Source organism: Girardinichthys multiradiatus, chromosome 15 (genome assembly GCF_021462225.1).
Source record: "Girardinichthys multiradiatus isolate DD_20200921_A chromosome 15, DD_fGirMul_XY1, whole genome shotgun sequence".
NCBI classification, from domain to species: Eukaryota; Metazoa; Chordata; class Actinopteri; order Cyprinodontiformes; family Goodeidae; genus Girardinichthys; species Girardinichthys multiradiatus.
The window spans coordinates 1,148,806-1,165,546 of NC_061808.1; the positions used below are offsets into that span (position 1 = coordinate 1,148,806).

Consider the following 16,741-nt stretch of genomic DNA (forward strand, 5'->3'; position numbering starts at 1 on the left):
GATCCCTTTCCAGTCAATGAGAAAAACAGGCCAAGTTTATTTGTAGATCACGTTATGGCAACAGCAGAATTCAAAGTGCTTTAATAATAATAATACATTTTTTCTGAGGGCGCCTTTCTAAAACTCAAGGTCACCTTACAGAGAAGAACGAATAAATGATCAATAAAATATCCTGCCTCTCGTCCGTAGACTGCAGGAGATAAGCACCAGCTCCCCCGTGACCCAATAAGGAATAAGAGCTATAGAAGATGAATGAATGAATAAAATAAGAAATTAAAATAGCAAGTCAGTGAACAACATTTGACAACAGTGAATAAGCCAGTTTCAACAGGTGTTTTTTGAGCTGTGATTTGAATAAGGGAAGAGAATCAATGTTCCTAATGACCGGAGGAAGCGAGTTCCAGAGCGACTGAAAACTCTGTTCGGTTGTGGATACACTTAAATGTGAGAATTAAAATTGTAAAGCAACCAACAAAGCTGTCGTAGAACTGGAGTGATGTGTTCTCCTGAGGGAGTACAAGTTCTCACGCAGGCTGCAGCAATCTGAAGAAGCTGGAGTTTATGGGGGACTTACTGTGGAGACCAAAGAGAGAGAGCTGCAATAGTCCATCCAGGAAGTGATAATGGACGAGGATGGCAGCAGCATGGGGAGAAAAGAAGGGATGAAGTCAGTTAATGTTAAGTGAAAGTATTCAGACTGGGTGATTAATATGAAACCCACACTCTTTACCTGAGGTGAAGGAATCATCAATCAACCAAGTTATTTGTAAAGTTAAATATGAGAAGAAGACAAAAGTCACTGTTTGCTCAATGAGGAACTGGTTGTCTTCCTCTGGTCGCAAGGCAAACCAGTTTATTTATACAGCACATTTCAGTAGCAAGACGATTCAAAGCGCTGTAAAAAAAAAAGAAGAAGAAGAGACATAAAGAAAAAGTACATTATAGTGGCATAAAGGTAATTAAACAATGAACATAAATAATTAGGAGAATAAAAATTAAAAAATTAAATAATTAGATGATAATAAAGAAATAAAAAATTAAAGTGGACAGGTTCAAAGGGGTTCCTGAAGATCAACATTTATGTGTGAATTTAAATTGTTATTCATTGTCCTCTGTGTTATGAACTGAGAAAAAATGTGTTCAATAAAATCCAACAGAAAAATCCTGATTTCCTTTGGCAGACTGAAGCCAATATGTTATTCTGGGTATTTAATGAAGAGACTTTCTGAAAATGCTTGGCAGCGAAGACACAGAGTTTCCTATCCTCTATAATGCCTGTTTGTTTGTTGTCCTTTATTTTTATTTCATATTAATTAGTAGTAAAACATGAAAAAGAACAGAAAAAAACGCACACACATTTAACTGAACCACAAAACTGTCCAGACTTAAAAAAGGGATCAAACGGTGGTCTTCTTGGTGGCTCCTCTTTCTGTATTCATTGTTTAGTGTCTTGTAAACCTATGTAGGCTGGGTACCAAACCTGCATGACACTATAAAATAAATCAAATCAAAACATAGGATCCATTTTATTTCTGTTCATCGGTGATCACAACAATAGAACGTTAATACTTTCATATGCAGATGACACTATAGTATTTAGGGAGCCCCCAACCAGCTGTAGAAAGATGAAGGCATTCAGACTGAGCAGAGGCTGGCAGATGGTTCTGTAAATGTTAATAACAGTGGAGGTCTCCATGCAGGATGAACCAAACCACCACCATGCCAACACCAACAAACAAACAAACCAATCAACAAACTAATCAGCCACCATAACCAGCTAACCAACTAAAACTCCAACACAACAAAGAAACCAACAAACCATTATGAATCGGAGGGCAGCATGGAGCAAAGACTGGCAAATGGTTCTGTCAGTGTTAGTAGTTGTGGAGATCTTCGAGGAGCCAACCAGCTAAGCATCTAAGCATGGACCATGAGCTACTGACTGAGACAGCTCAGAATACATCAGCTACACCAGACGTTTTCCCGACGGGAAACTTAAACCTATCCGTTTTAACATTTAACCCGTTAACTAAACGACATATCAGAGCAAAACATTCAAGAGTTCTAGTTTTTTATTGGAACTACAGCTCCCATGATGCTTTGGGCTGTGATCACATACATATGATCTAAGCTGTTTCTGTAATAACCTTTTAAACAAACAGCAGCAGCTGAGTTACTGTAGGAAACCTGAAAACAGGAAAAAACGGAATGTTCCTGGACATTCCTCCATGTTAGACTCCGGAGAAGATCGGGCTGTTGGGGACTGAATAAAACTGAGATGTTCCAGTAACCTGCAGTCTGCTCCTCGTCCAGGAGCCATGAGCCGCCGGCGGGTTTCCGTCAAAAACCTGGGGGAGGCCGATTGCCAGGGCTGGCTGCAGCGCAGGAAGGACGGACGCAGCTTCCTGGGAGGCAAATGGAAAAGGTTCTGGTTTGTCCTGAAGAAGAGCTCCCTGTACTGGTACGGTAACAAGATGGTGAGTTCAGACTGGTTTAGGTTGGAGACCTTGATGCTCAGCAGATTTATCTACAGCTTTCAGCATCAGTTTTCTTATTAATTTGTACTCCTCTTATTTTATCTTACTTCATTCAAGCAAAATGATCTAATCTGTCAAAGTTTTATGATGTGAATGTTTACCAGCAGCTTGTTGGATGTGAGGGAACAAGTTAAATAGGTCAACCTGCCGTTAAACTAACAGCCAATCAGAAAGTTGGTCAGAAAGCTGCAGCCTCACATCCGGCAGCTTCAACCAAAGGCATTAACAAAGAAGACAAGACTAAAACGTTCCAGTTTCTGTTCAAATCTGGAACCTGGAACAGTCCAGCAGCATAAAATGGTTCAGGTTTAGGGTTTCCAGCAGACTGTTTAAGTTGTTTCTTAAAGGGTCTCTCTGTCCTGCAGGCGGAGAAGGCTGAAGGCTTCATCAACTTGTGTGGTTTCAGCATTGAACAGGCCACAGGGTGCAGGAAGAGACAGTACGACTAAGCTTTTTGTGGTTAACGCTTCAAACTGAGACCTGCCTAAGTGAAACATGCTGCTGGTTACTTGTGAAGTCATATTTTCATCAGAAGCGGCTCTCTGTGTGTTTCAGTGTGATAACAGCCACTCATCCTAATGTGGTCACCATCTTCATCGCTGCAGACAGCTTCACCGACATGAATAAGTATGTAGTTCACAGTGTTTTCTGTGTATTGGTACTTTTCTTTGATCATATTTTAGAAATATATATATATATATACAGTACAGACCAAATGTTTGGACACACCTTCTCATTCAAAGAGTTTTCTTTATTTTCATGACTATGAATATTCTAGCTTCACACTGAAGGCATCAAAACTGTGAATTAACACATGTGGAATTATATACTGAACAAAAAAGTGTGAAACAACTGAAAATATGTCTTATATTCTAGGTTCTTCAAAGTAGCCACCTTTTACTTTGATTACTGCTCCAAACACTCTTGGTATTCTGTTGATGAGCTTCAAGAGGTAGTCACCTGAAATGGTTTTCACTTCACAGGTGTGCCCTGTCAGGTTTAATAAGTGGGATTTCAAGCCTTATAAATGGGGTTGGGACCATCAGTTGTGTTATGCAGGAGGTGGATACAGTACACAGCTGATAGTCCTACTGAATAAACTGTTAGAATTTGTATTATGGCAAGAAAAAAGCAGCTAAGTAAAGAAAAACGAGTGGCCATCATTACTTTAAGAAATGAAGGTCAGTCAGTCCGAACAATTGGGAAAACTTTGAAAGTGTCCCCAAGTGCAGTCGCAAAAACCATCAAGCGCTACAAAGAAACTGGATCACATGAGGACCGCCCCAGGAAAGGAAGACCAAGAGTCACCTCTGCTGCGGACGATAAGTTCATCCGAGTCACCAGCCTCAGAAATCGCAGGTTAACAGCAGCTCAGATTAGAGAACAGGTCAATGCCACACAGAGTTCTAGCAGCAGAAACATCTCTAGAACAACTGTTAAGAGGAGACTGTGTGAATCAGGCCTTCATGGTAAAATAGCTGCTAGGAAACCACTGCTGAGGACAAGCAACAAGCAGAAGAGACTTGTTTGGGCTAAAGAACACAAGGAATGGACATTAGACCAGTGGAAATCTGTGCTTTGGTCTGATGAGTCCAAGTTTGAGATCTTTGGTTCCAACCACCGTGTCTTTGTGCGGCGCAGAAGAGGTGAACGGATGGACTCTACATGCCTGGTTCCCACCGTGAAGCATGGAGGAGGAGGTGTGATGGTGTGGGGGTGCTTTGCTGGTGACACTGTTGGGGATTTATTCAAAATTGAAGGCATACTGAACCAGCATGGCTACCACAGCATCTTGCAGCGGCATGCTATTCCATCCGGTTTGCGTTTAGTTGGACCATCATTTATTTTTCAACAGGACAATGACCCCAAACACACCTCCAGGCTGTGTAAGGGCTATTTGACCAAGAAGGAGAGTGATGGGGTGCTGCGCCAGATGACCTGACCTCCACAGTCACCAGACCTGAACCCAATCGAGATGGTTTGGGGTGAACTGGACCGCAGAGTGAAGGCAAAAGGGCCAACAAGAGCTAAGCATCTCTGGGAACTCCTTCAAAACTGTTGGAAAACCATTTCAGGTGACTACCTCTTGAAGGTCATCATTTGTTTAGTCAGAAACGTGGCACTAGAGACACCAGCCACCATAGTCAAATGTCTGCCAGGGCCAGAACGGGCGACATCAAATCATACCTGAAACTGCTGGCTAAGGATCAGCGTAAATACAGTAAGATTGTTATTCACGCTGGCGGTAATGACACCCGGTTACGTCAATCGGAAGTCACCAAAGTTAGTGTTGCTTCGGTGTGTAATTTTGCCAAAACAATGTCAGACTCCGTAATTTTCTCTGGTCCCCTCCCTGATCTGACCAGTGACGACATGTTTAGCCGCATGCTGTCATTCAACCACTGGCTGTCTAGGTGGTGTCCAGAAAACAATGTGGGCTACATTGATATCTGGCGAACATTTTGGGAAAAACCTGGTCTGATCCGGAGAGACGGCATCCATCCCACTTTGGATGGAGCAGCTCTGCTTTCTATGAATCTGGACGAATTTATCAGTTCTCCAAAACTCTGACCACCCAGGGTTCAGACCAGGAAGCAGGGTCGTAGTTTAAAACTCCTCTCTGCAGCTTCTGTACTGCTACCCACCCATTACCCTATTAAGACAGTGTCAAAATTGAATAGGTTAGAAAATAATCTAAAAGGAGGAAATCAGGAAAATCTCATAAAAATAAACTCAACTCAGACCGAAAAGAAAAATAAAACAAGTAAATGTGGCTTACTGAACATAAGATCTCCCTCTTCAAAGACTTTGCTAGTTAGTGACCTGATTTGTGACAATCAGATTGATTTATTTTGCCTCACAGAAACCTGGCTGCAGCAAGAGGATTATGTTACTATAAATGAGTCAACTCCTAATAATAATTCCTCCTTTGAGGAATGCTGGGAATCCTCTAGCTGAGAATGTTGGATCAGGAACATGTTGTGAAGAACTGAGAACATTTCCTAACTTTCTGCTCATTTAACTGCTGCTCTTGTGTCTCTTTGTCTTCAGGTGGATCAGCAAACTGCGTGAAGCAGTTGGACGCAATGAGCTCATCAACGTTGAAGGTCTCAACTCCATTACCACACGGACCTGCTCTCCGTCTCTATTGCTCCTCTAATCCTCCTCTTCCTCAGTTCGTTCACAGCCTGCTTCTCTCTGCAGATTGCTACAGCGAAGACAGCGATCAGGATACTGACGAATCTGCGTCAGCCTCCATTTCCCTGGATTCTGAACTGGACCAAACGGAACCAGAAACCTCAGTAAACTCAGTTCTCCACCCCATTGCGGAAACATGGAAACAGAATTCCATAAACCAGCATTTTTCCACTGAAGGAAACCTTTCCCACTTTCTCCTCACAGGCAGAGGATGTCCCACCTCTCAGTCAGTCTCTGTCCCGCTCCTCCATGCCAGCCACCACCCTGACCTCGGACAGCAGAACCAGAACCTGTTCAGCAGGCAGCTCTTTATGTTTGAATCGGAGAACCACAACAACAGAACCCTCGAGTGGCAGTCAGCTCTCCGGGTTGGACCTCCCAACATCAGGTGATTCCAGCGAAACAACCAGGATCCCGGAACTCTGGGTCACAGAAAAAGGTACACACCTACATCCAGACTTGTTACCATGACAACAGCAGCTACTTCATCGCACTGTGACTGCCCTGTTTCCAGAGAGGCCGTCAGATGAGATGGAGTCTCTCTACAAACACCTGAAGGCAGCCAGACTGTCTCCGATCGGACAGAGAGACTTCCGGGCCTCGTTTATCCGCCGGAGTCGCAACGAGCAGATCAACGAGAAGCTGCACCAGCTGAGGATCCTCAGCAGCACCTTAAAGGTGAGTCCAGATGTTCTTCAGGGTCAGGAGGTCAAATGGTCTGATGTTGAGCAGTTGCAGTATTGAAAGCAGTCGCTCTACCACCACAAACCTTTATATTTACATTAGATTACATTTCTGCTTCTTTTGTGTTCATGTCAAATTTCTATAAACCGTTTTGAGTTACAGAAAATAGTGTGAAATTTATGAGACATTTTGGGAAATTTGTCACCTTTCTGCCGAATTATAGTTCTAATAAAATAAATATTTCAAATTTTCTAAATTAGAATTTGAATATATGCAGAATTTTCATTAAACTTGTTCATTTTCAGCTAAATTTGTGGGAAGTTTGTGTTGGTCAGTTTTATATTGGATTTGTATGAAAGTTATAGATTTCTATGATATTTGGTATTTGGCTTTTTGTAAATTATTGTTCATGTATTCCCCAATGAATATTTGTTGAGCTGAATCTGTGTAAAGTCTGTTAAAAGGATGCAGAAATTGTTCTTTTTGGTACATTTATTTTAAGTAAAATTAAGCAGACTGTAATATTTTCCTAATTACTGTGGAATTTCTTAGATTTGAGATGAATTTAGTTGAAATGAAGCTTAAAGGTAAATTTTGTTGGTATGATGTTAAGGAGGTTTAGTGTCCTGTAGTGATGGGCGGGACCTCCTCAGGTCACTGGGACAGACCAATCAGAGAATCTTGGGGCTGTCGGTATGACTTTAAAGGAAGAATGTGAATAAAATAATTGGCTGTTTGATGTGAACTGAAACTGCTGGATGTTCTTCAGGCTAAAGAGTCAGAGCTGCATGTGGTGGGGCAGATCCTGGACCATCCGGCCCTCCCAGCCCCCACCTACAGGCAGTGGAAACTGTCCAACCTTGTCCTACTGGAGGAGATGCTGCAGCACAGCCGAGCAGCAGGGGTCGCCACCGAGCTCAGCGCAGAGACTGCAGACGAATCATGTGGAGAGAAATCAGGTCGAGGGTCAGACAGTCAGACCGGAGCAGAGTTCTCACTCTGAAGACTGAACTCATTCATAAAAACAGATTCCGTTCACTCATCGGATCCAGAATCACTTCACTCCAGATATTTACAGAGAAATGTTAGGAAAGCCTCTGTGTCCTTGTGGTCCACAGATAGGACCTTCAGGTTCTGATGTCAGATGGAAAGAACTGATTTATCACCTCCTGAGCAGTTTCTTTGTATGGACTGTCTTCTGTACATTAGAAGTTACAGGGGTTGGACAATAAAACTGAAACACCTGGTTTTAGACCACAATAATTTATTAGTAGGGTGTAGGGCCTCCTTTTGCGGCCAATACAGCATCAATTCATCTTGGGAATGACATATACAAGTCCTGCACAGTGGTCAGAGGGATTTTAAGCCATTCTTCTTGCAGGATAGTGGCCAGGTCACTACGTGATACTGGTGGAGGAAAACGTTTCCTGACTCGCTCCTCCAAAACACCCCAAAGTGGCTCAATAATATTTAGATCTGGTGACTGTGCAGGCCATGGGAGATGTTCAACTTCACTTTCATGTTCATCAAACCAATCTTTCACCAGTCTTACTGTGTGTATTGGTGCATTGTCATCCTGATACACAGCACCGTCTTCAGGATACAATGTTTGAACCATTGGATGCACATGGTCCTCAAGAATGGTTCAGTAGTCCTTGGCAGCCCATCTAGCACAAGTATTGTGCCAAGGGAATGCCATGATATGGCAGCCCAAACCATCACTGATCCACCCCCATGCTTCACTCTGGGCATGCAACAGTCTGGGTGGTACGCTTCTTTGGGGCTTCTCCACACCGTAACTTTCCCGGATGTGGGGACAACAGTAAAGGTGGACTCATCAGAGAACAATACATGTTTCACATTGTCCACAGCCCAAGATTTGCGCTCCTTGCACCATTGAAACCGACGTTTGGCATTGGCATGAGTGACCAAGGTTTGGCTATAGCAGCCCAGTCGTGTATATTGACCCTGTGGAGCTCCTGATGGACAGTTCTGGTGGAAACAGGAGAGTTGAGGTGAACATTTAATTCTGCCGTGATTTGGGCAGCCGTGGTTTTATGTTTTTTGGATACAATCCAGGTTAGCACCCGAACATCCCTTTCAGACAGCTTCCTCTTGCGTCCACAGTAATCCTGTTGAATGTGGTTCATCCTTCTTGGTGGTATGCTGACATTACCCTGGATACCGTGGCTCTTGATATATCACAAAGACTTGCTGTCTTGGTCACAGATGCGCCAGCAAGACGTGCACCAACAATTTGTCCTCTTTTGAACTCTGGTATGTCACCCATAATGTTGTGTGCATTTCAATATTTTGAGTAAAACTGTGCTCTTACCCTGATAATTGAACCTTCACACTCTGCTCTTACTGGTGCAATGTGCAATCAATGAAGACTGGTTACCAGGCTGGTCCAGTTTAGCCATGAAACCTCCCACAATAAAATGACAGGTGGTTCAGGTTCATTGTCCAACTCCTGTATTCTGGCACTTAAAACCTGCTCAGAACCACTTCATGCATTTTTAGACCCAGTCAGACGTGTTCATTTTGTATCATATCAGGTTTACATCTAATGTGATTCTGCTTTGACCCATTCAGATCGGGTTTATGGTTCAGACTTCACACTATATGTTGTTTAAACCTGCTTCACACTGTGTTTAGACTTACGTTTCCAAACGCTCGTTATCAAATGAAAACCTTAAATTTTGTCTTGGAAAATTTGATTACAAAAGATCAATAAAAAAAGAATATTTATCGATAAATTTCAGTCTAGCCTGGGACGGGGGGGGGGGGGGGGGGGGCAACTCCAAGCCTAGGTGTCCTGAAACCTGTAGATGTGTCCTTGGTCCAACATATCTGAATCGATGGCTGAATTCCCTCCTCAGTTTGCAGTGAAGCTCTGCACAGGCCTGACGATGAGCCATATATTTGATTCAAGGACACATCTAACGTAGCAGAACACCGCCCCCCCGAGGACTGGAGTCACCCCCCAGCTTAGACAGCCACGGGGAAGACTGCTGACTGGACAGACGTCCAGAACACTGCATGGACACCCCTCACAAGGAGGTTAAGCCACAAAAACCCATTGCTAAAGCATATAGAAAGTTGAGTGGAAGGAAAATGTGTGGTAGGAAATGGCGCACTGGCAACAGGGATAACTGCAGTCTTGAAAGGATTGTCAGGCAAAATCTATTCAGTGATCTGGAGCAGTGTTTTCAACCATGGTTGTTGTAGATGTTTCCCTACTTCAGCACACCTTTTTCGAACGGCAGAAACCAGAAGCAGGTATGTGTGAGGAGAACCAGAACTGGGCTGTTGCTCATTGGTCCAACGTTCTCTTTTCAGATTAAAGTTTGTGTTTCATTTGGAGATCAAGGTCCCAGTCTGGAGGAACAGAATCCACGGTGAAGTCAAGCATGAAGTTTCCACAATCAGGGACGATATGTAGGTTGCTATCAAAGCAACCTGGACTTCCAGAACACCTTAGCAGAACCACAGGCTGATCTCCATAATGAGCCGCATTGATCCAGTAATTCATGCAAAAGGAGCCCAGAACGGGTACCAGTTCTCAGTAGCCTGACGTTTCTGTTTAAAACATGTATTCTGATGAAATGTTCTGAGATGCTAAACTTTGGGTTTTTATTCTGTGTATGCCAGAATCATCAGAACTATAAGAAATAAAAGGCAGAAATATTTTACTTTAATCGATTGAGTTTCACTTCCTGAAATGTAGGACAAAATTATAGAACTTTTCAGGAGATTCTAGTGGTTCAGAACAGCTCATGCTTAAGTTCTTGGACCTTTTTACACTCCAGACCTGGTACTACCTCTATCGTCGCTGAACTGGACTTGATAGCAACATGATTTTTAGAGCTGCAGCCAGAACGGCTCCACATTCTGAACACAGAACCTGGTGGTTCTGTCCGAACCACAGGAACATGTGTGGAACATGGCAGTTTTAATGTTTCAGTTCTAATGGGTCCACCTTTGAATCAGTTCCAGCACATTTATGCTTATTTCTAAAGTCTCCTGAGCCTGTTTGGGTCTGAACAGAACCAAAGTGAGAACACTTCCCATCTGGTTAATTTCAGGTCTGAGACCGGCCCAGTTCATCCTCAGGAATAAAAGCTTTTATGAACAGTTGTTTCTATGCAGTAATATCTGCTGGTTCTGGTCCTGATTCAACTGGACATCTCCTCAGAAACCAGATTCTGTTGTCCTGAGAAGATCCAACATCTGAGCTGGAAGTTTGAAGCTCTGCATTAATGAAAACCTGGATTCTGATGAGCTGGTCTTGTCTAGGAAACATCTGACCCGATGGCTCACCTGCAGAACCTTTAAAACCAGACTTCAATTTTCACCATTAACACCATCAGCATGTTTGGCTGAAACATTTGGAGCAGCCCTTGTAGATCCTGGTTCTGTCAGACTAAATGCGTAGGCAGAAGACCAGTCCAGAAACTGTTCCATGAGCTAAAGGTACAACATACTGGTCCAATTGTAGATGGACCAATCCAAAGATGAACCTGAAATCCTGCAGAACCTCCTGACCCAAACCTCCCAGCCTCTACAGCTACAGACAAGTCATCAGAACCAGTGTTAGAGCTTGAAGGGTCAGAATAATGTGAGACTTGCTCTTGGCCTGCAGGTGTCGCCATATCCAGTAGAACTGGACTCAACCGGATCTGATGAAACCATCTGTTGATCATGGAGAAAATCCACAACGACCCAAACCGACAGTAAACAAATTTATTCTGTCCTGCGCATTTACAGCTGGAATTCTGGGAATTCAAACACCACGTCTTTCCCTGTGAGCTTCTTGTAGACTCCGGAGAAGGTCTCCACCTGGAACAAAGCAGGAAACAGATCAAGATCAGAGCGTGACAGAACAGCAGAACTCAAACTGGACTTATTCAGAAAAACACTCAAACTGAACTCAGTAGAACCACAGCCTGCAGCCGGGTTTTCCTGATCATCAGAACATCTGTGTCCTGCATGGTTTAGCTCCCCAGTAACGGCCCAAAGGACTCTGGGAAGTTGTAGGAATATGCAGGACGCTCGTCCTCACGGCCGGCGGCCGGGGACGGAGCTTTGTGTCCGACATCGTGGAACGGGAATGTACGTCCCGGCTCAGAGCTACGCTCCCATACGCCACCAGGACAGAGCCAGGAGAAGATCTCTCTGGATGTCCATGTCGGAAACTAATTGTGTTTCAGTTGCTATGGTTACACAAGTTCTACATTAGCATCACATTGAAAACAGTTTAAATTTGAGGTTTTCCACGGCAACCCAGGTGTGTGAGGGAGCATTTCCGTGGCTCCGTTTTTCCCACAGCTCCCAGGTTCTGACAGTAGAACCCAAGCAAACCAGAATCCTGTTGGAACTACATGAGCAAGAACTGAACACTTTCCTTGCTGCTGTGGTATTGAAACTTCTCCTTGAGGGACAGATAAAATAATTCTTATTTCAAATTTCCCACAATAAATTACAGAATTTTTCATAAGTTTGGGAAAAATGTGATTTCCACTAAACTGTTTCTTCCCCAACCCAGAAAACCTTTCACTGGGATCGACTATAATAATGGTCCGGTTTGGATCATCTGCAGACAGAGACCCGGATCAGAGCAGCATTCCTGACCAATATTCTGGGTTCCTACACGGTGTCCACTTCAAACTTCAGGACTTTTCCCAAACTAAAAAATCTCAGCCCACTTTGCCTTCGGAACACTAACAATGATGGTGACTGTTTTAGAGATGCATGTCGGAAAAATGATCCGTGTGGAAAACCTCCTTTAATCACCAGAGAGAACAGGATCTCTGAAGGCTGACCCGTTAAAACCCAACATGCTGACATCAGAGTGACCACGCCCACCTTTCCTATCAAATCAGCCTAAAAACAGAAATTCTGATTAGCTTTGGGAAGATGGAAAATCCTCAAACATTCCAGACCTGGAAAACAGATTCCCTGATTAAGAACGATTTAGGAAAAGCCAGTCTTCATTTACCAGTTCCCTGACAGTGAAAAACCTTTCCTGCACGGAACCACTTACTTTGTGTTCTACGTTGTTCTGCTGAGCCTTGTCCAAATGGACCTTGATGAGCCGACTGCTGTCCAGCTTCACTCGGATCCTCTTACCCACGATCTCGCTCGGGAACACCAGGTCCTCCAAGATGGCATCGTGGACGGAGGTCAGTGTGCGGCTGAGGGATGGACGGATAAAGTTAAGAGTTCTGGAAGGCTAGGAAAAAGCTGTTCTGGGAGTCCAATCTGAACTGATCCAGAACCAGTAACTCCAGCTACATCTAAAACTAGTCGGATGCTTCCTAAGCAAACTGAAATCTAAAAATTTCATCCATTTTTAAACAAACATCAGAAACTTGATTGATCCGTTAGGTTTCAGTAATACAATGTTCTGATTGAGATCTGTGTCCTGCATGGTTTAGCTCCCCAGTAACGGCCCAAAGGACTCTGGGAAGTTGTAGGAATATGCAGGACGCTCGTCCTCACGGCCGGCGGCCGGGGACGGAGCTTTGTGTCCGACATCGTGGAACGGGAATGTACGTCCCGGCTCAGAGCTACGCTCCCATACGCCACCAGGACAGAGCCAGGAGAAGATCTCTCTGGATGTCCATGTCGGGGAAAACCGGATCAAAGCTCCTTAAATCCATAAAAACAAAACCAAGAACTAAATATGTTCCCATATTTAAAGAAATGTTTGGGGGTGAAAAACAAAAATGTACAACTTTAATAAAATGTTTCTGAATATTTAAATCAGCTGCTTCACTTTCAGGTTTCTGACCAATCACAGGCAGCCCTGCAGGAAGATCAAGTTTGACTTCCAGATGATTTTCAACATATTATACATATTTCTGGGATTTCTCTACCTGACAGATGATCAACTAACAAGAAAAATATAAAATAAACCAGAAGAAAATCATGAGCAAATAACTATTTATAACCAATCAGGATGAGCTTCTGTGTGACCATCTGAGGTCAGGAAGAACCTTCAGCCTCAACGTGAAATCATTCCGTCTGGTTGCTCAGAAACAAGTTCTGAAGAACCGCTGGAAGTTCTACAGGGAGAGAAGTCTCAGGCTGTTGTGGATTAAGTTTTTGGAAACAATCCAGTTAATGGTTCTGGTTTAACAGCAGAATCTCCGACTCAAACATAAATGTCTGTAAAGTCCAATTTAACAACTCTGGTTCTGAGCAGAGGTTCTGAAGGCCAACATAGGCAGACATTGATTCTGGTGGGAAGTTTACATTAAGGTCCAGATTAAGAATCAAACCTCACGGGTCCAGATCCCGGGAGTTCGGTCCGATTTCCCTGCATCAGCACTCTGCCTGCATCCTGACATGTTCCAGAAAAACTAACGTTTCTGCATTTTATTCAAACAGACTCATTCTTCAGCGCCAACATTTTATGTGTTTGGTGAAAATTCTGCAGGTCAAATGAAAAACAGATGGAACCGGGTCTGATCCAATTTGTGTAATAATCCTCAGCAGCGCTCACTCACCTCCTGGGACGCTTCTGCTTGTTCTTTGTACGGCTTTTCCTAGTGGGTTTGGGCAGAATTCTCCTCTGAAACGGAACCATCAATAATCAATAACTGAACACAAACCAGAGAGCAGCAACATTTCCTTTGACTGGTCCACTTTGACCACTGAGAACAAGAACATCTGTGTCCTGCATGGTTTAGCTCCCCAGTAACGGCCCAAAGGACTCTGGGAAGTTGTAGGAATATGCAGGACGCTCGTCCTCACGGCCGGCGGCCGGGGACGGAGCTTTGTGTCCGACATCGTGGAACGGGAATGTACGTCCCGGCTCAGAGCTACGCTCCCATACGCCACCAGGACAGAGCCAGGAGAAGATCTCTCTGGATGTCCATGTCGGGGAAAACAGACAGAAATCACATCATCACACAGAACAGCTTCTATGAAGGATCATCTTGATGAGACCCTCTTTGAAATCAGCAGAATAAAAAACTCCATAAATACATTTAAATTGTAGATTTTCAACCTTTTCCATCTAAAAACGAGGATATTTTTCCAAATAAGTTTGGTTCAAAAGATAAAAACTACTGGATCTTAAAGACACATTTTCTTCATGATTATTAAAAACAGACGTTATTGAAAACTTAATTTAATAAGAATTAATTATGTCATTTAAAATTAGAGCGCAGTAGACATGCCTTAGACTCTTATTGTGAAGGTGGTGTTCTGTTCTGCTGTACTGGTCCATTTCATTGAAGACCTGCATCGTTTAGTCTGTCCTGTTGAGTAAACGCAGGAGCTCGAACACAACACTGGATGTTCTGTTTCAGCAGGCCATCAGGTTCTTAAGAACCCTGTTAGTGACCTATTTCTCTAAGTCAGGTGTAGGCATAATGGTTCTTCTGTGAGAACCTTCAGACATCTGCTGTGAGCTTATGCCATGCTGGACGTGACCATCTTTATGAGCAGGAAACAAATGTTCATCTGCTGGTGGCTTTGGTGCTGCACCATCCGTTTTATTAGAGTATCTAAAATTCTGAGGCCTCCACACACAGCGGCCCTCTGAAGCTTCTGGAGAAACGTATTAATCCTAATGCTAGCATAATCATCTCATCAGCCCATCTGATCTGCTGCAACACGAGTTAATTACACACAGCAACCTTTAGAGAGCACTCCGTTCATCCCTCTCACCTGTGCAATGAAGACCACATGCTTTCCGCTGAACTTCTTCTCCAGCTCCCTCACCAGACGCACCTGAATCTTCTGGAAAGACTTGAGCTGAGGTACAGGAACAAAGATAATGATGGCTTTCCTGCTGCCACCAACCTCGATTTCCTGGAACAAAGAAGGGACAAAACAGAAGAGTTATTCCTTTAGGCGTCAATCCGGAACCATCTTCCAGTTGCTGTCCTCTCCACAGGTAATCAGAAGAAAACATCAGAACATCTGTGTCCTGCATGGTTTAGCTCCCCAGTAACGGCCCAAAGGACTCTGGGAAGTTGTAGGAATATGCAGGACGCTCGTCCTCACGGCCGGCGGCCGGGGACGGAGCTTTGTGTCCGACATCGTGGAACGGGAATGTACGTCCCGGCTCAGAGCTACGCTCCCATACGCCACCAGGACAGAGCCAGGAGAAGATCTCTCTGGATGTCCATGTCGGAGGTTAAAACTGATCAGAAGAGAAAGATTCTGGAAAGTTCCCACCTTTGCTGCTGTGATATGCAGTTCTCTCAGCTGAGCCTTCAGATCGGAGTTCATCTCCAGCTCCAGCAGAGCCTGCAAAAGAAAAAGATCCAGATCAGGTTTCGCAGAACTGAGGGAGCAAAATGACACCAAGAACCGAACCAGAATTTTCTGTAGTTCTTTACAGTTGTAGTATTTTTACACAAATATCTGGGAAAACAATGCCTGCTTCATCATGGAAGTTAGTGATCTCACCTGAGAAATCCCAGACTCGAACTCATCGGGCTTTTCGCCATTGGGCTTCACTATCTTGGCGCTGGTACTGAACATGGCCTTAGTCTCTGCAGAGACACATGAAGGTCAAACAACGTTTTCAGGGCCAACATCTTCATGTTGAGGAACTGGAGCAGCTGGAGGTTCGCTTTGAAAACACTGAGCTGAGCAACCGAACACTAAACTGGACTCTTTGGACCACATGCATGTTTCTACAACCCGTTTACTATCAATCAGCTGAAAATCCCAAAGTTTGACATAGATTTTCCTCAGCACTCTGTCACAACTTAAGGTTAAACTATAGCTAATTTTAATATAACTGACTCGGGAACATTTAACCTGGTCCCAGAACAAACAGTGAACTGGTCCCAGTTCCTACTTACCTCAATTCCCATTAAACTGATCTGACTTTGCCTCCTGCAGCGGCTGGCTAAAACATGCGGGACCTAACCTCTGCCTAAAAAAACCGTTGAACTGGTCCCAGTTTGTAAGTTATTCAGTTAAAGCGTCAGACCAGTTTGCCGGTTATTCCCAGTTTGTTATCCGGCAGCAGCTAGCTGGTTGAACACACGCTCGGCCTAGCTTGTCCCGCTCACATAGCCCCTCCGCTACTACGCTTTAAATACAGCTCCAACAGAGCCATCCGCTGCCGCAAACATCATAATCTGAGGTATCACAGTCCAAACATGGGGTTCTGGTAACTAAAAAGACAACTGAAGAACTTTAAAAGACATTTTAGACCAGAAAACAGCTCTCCTGTGAAAATTACACGACTAACCTGTGTCAGTGACGGCCAAGGAAGAGACCGGATCATCGCGAGAGTTGAATTAATCCAATCGCGTCGGTGACATTTAGCATCGCGAGAATTACAATTG

At 43.9% G+C, this 16,741-nt stretch overlaps 2 protein-coding genes and 4 non-coding genes across 6 annotated transcripts; 1 reads left to right on the top strand and 5 right to left on the bottom strand.

Moving 5' to 3' along the window:
- The first annotated feature begins 2,187 nt into the window (after positions 1-2,187).
- Positions 2,188-7,741, top strand: LOC124882349 (interactor protein for cytohesin exchange factors 1-like). The gene is made up of 8 exons (XM_047388691.1): positions 2,188-2,477; positions 2,903-2,976; positions 3,093-3,164; positions 5,589-5,644; positions 5,742-5,839; positions 5,940-6,174; positions 6,250-6,413; positions 7,189-7,741. Exons 1-8 carry the CDS (start codon positions 2,319-2,321, stop codon positions 7,420-7,422), a joined length of 1,092 nt encoding a protein of 363 aa, XP_047244647.1. The 5' UTR covers positions 2,188-2,318; the 3' UTR covers positions 7,423-7,741.
- A 3,410-nt stretch (positions 7,742-11,151) lies between these two features.
- On the bottom strand, positions 11,152-16,713 carry rps7 (ribosomal protein S7). The gene is made up of 7 exons (XM_047387821.1): positions 16,645-16,713; positions 15,849-15,934; positions 15,615-15,686; positions 15,102-15,245; positions 13,934-13,998; positions 12,466-12,616; positions 11,152-11,261 (listed from the first exon to the last, which is right to left on the bottom strand). The coding sequence occupies exons 2-7, from the start codon at positions 15,921-15,923 to the stop codon at positions 11,184-11,186; spliced, it is 585 nt and encodes a 194-aa protein (XP_047243777.1). The 5' UTR covers positions 15,924-15,934; positions 16,645-16,713; the 3' UTR covers positions 11,152-11,183.
- Positions 11,399-11,614, bottom strand: LOC124882588. The gene has a single exon (XR_007041950.1). It is a non-coding gene; the product is annotated as a small nucleolar RNA SNORA73 family (small nucleolar RNA).
- Positions 12,838-13,053, bottom strand: LOC124882589. Its single transcript, XR_007041951.1, has one exon. It is a non-coding gene; the product is annotated as a small nucleolar RNA SNORA73 family (small nucleolar RNA).
- Positions 14,095-14,310, bottom strand: LOC124882579. Its single transcript, XR_007041942.1, has one exon. It is a non-coding gene; the product is annotated as a small nucleolar RNA SNORA73 family (small nucleolar RNA).
- Positions 15,355-15,570, bottom strand: LOC124882581. The gene has a single exon (XR_007041943.1). It is a non-coding gene; the product is annotated as a small nucleolar RNA SNORA73 family (small nucleolar RNA).
- Positions 16,714-16,741: the final 28 nt, after the last annotated feature.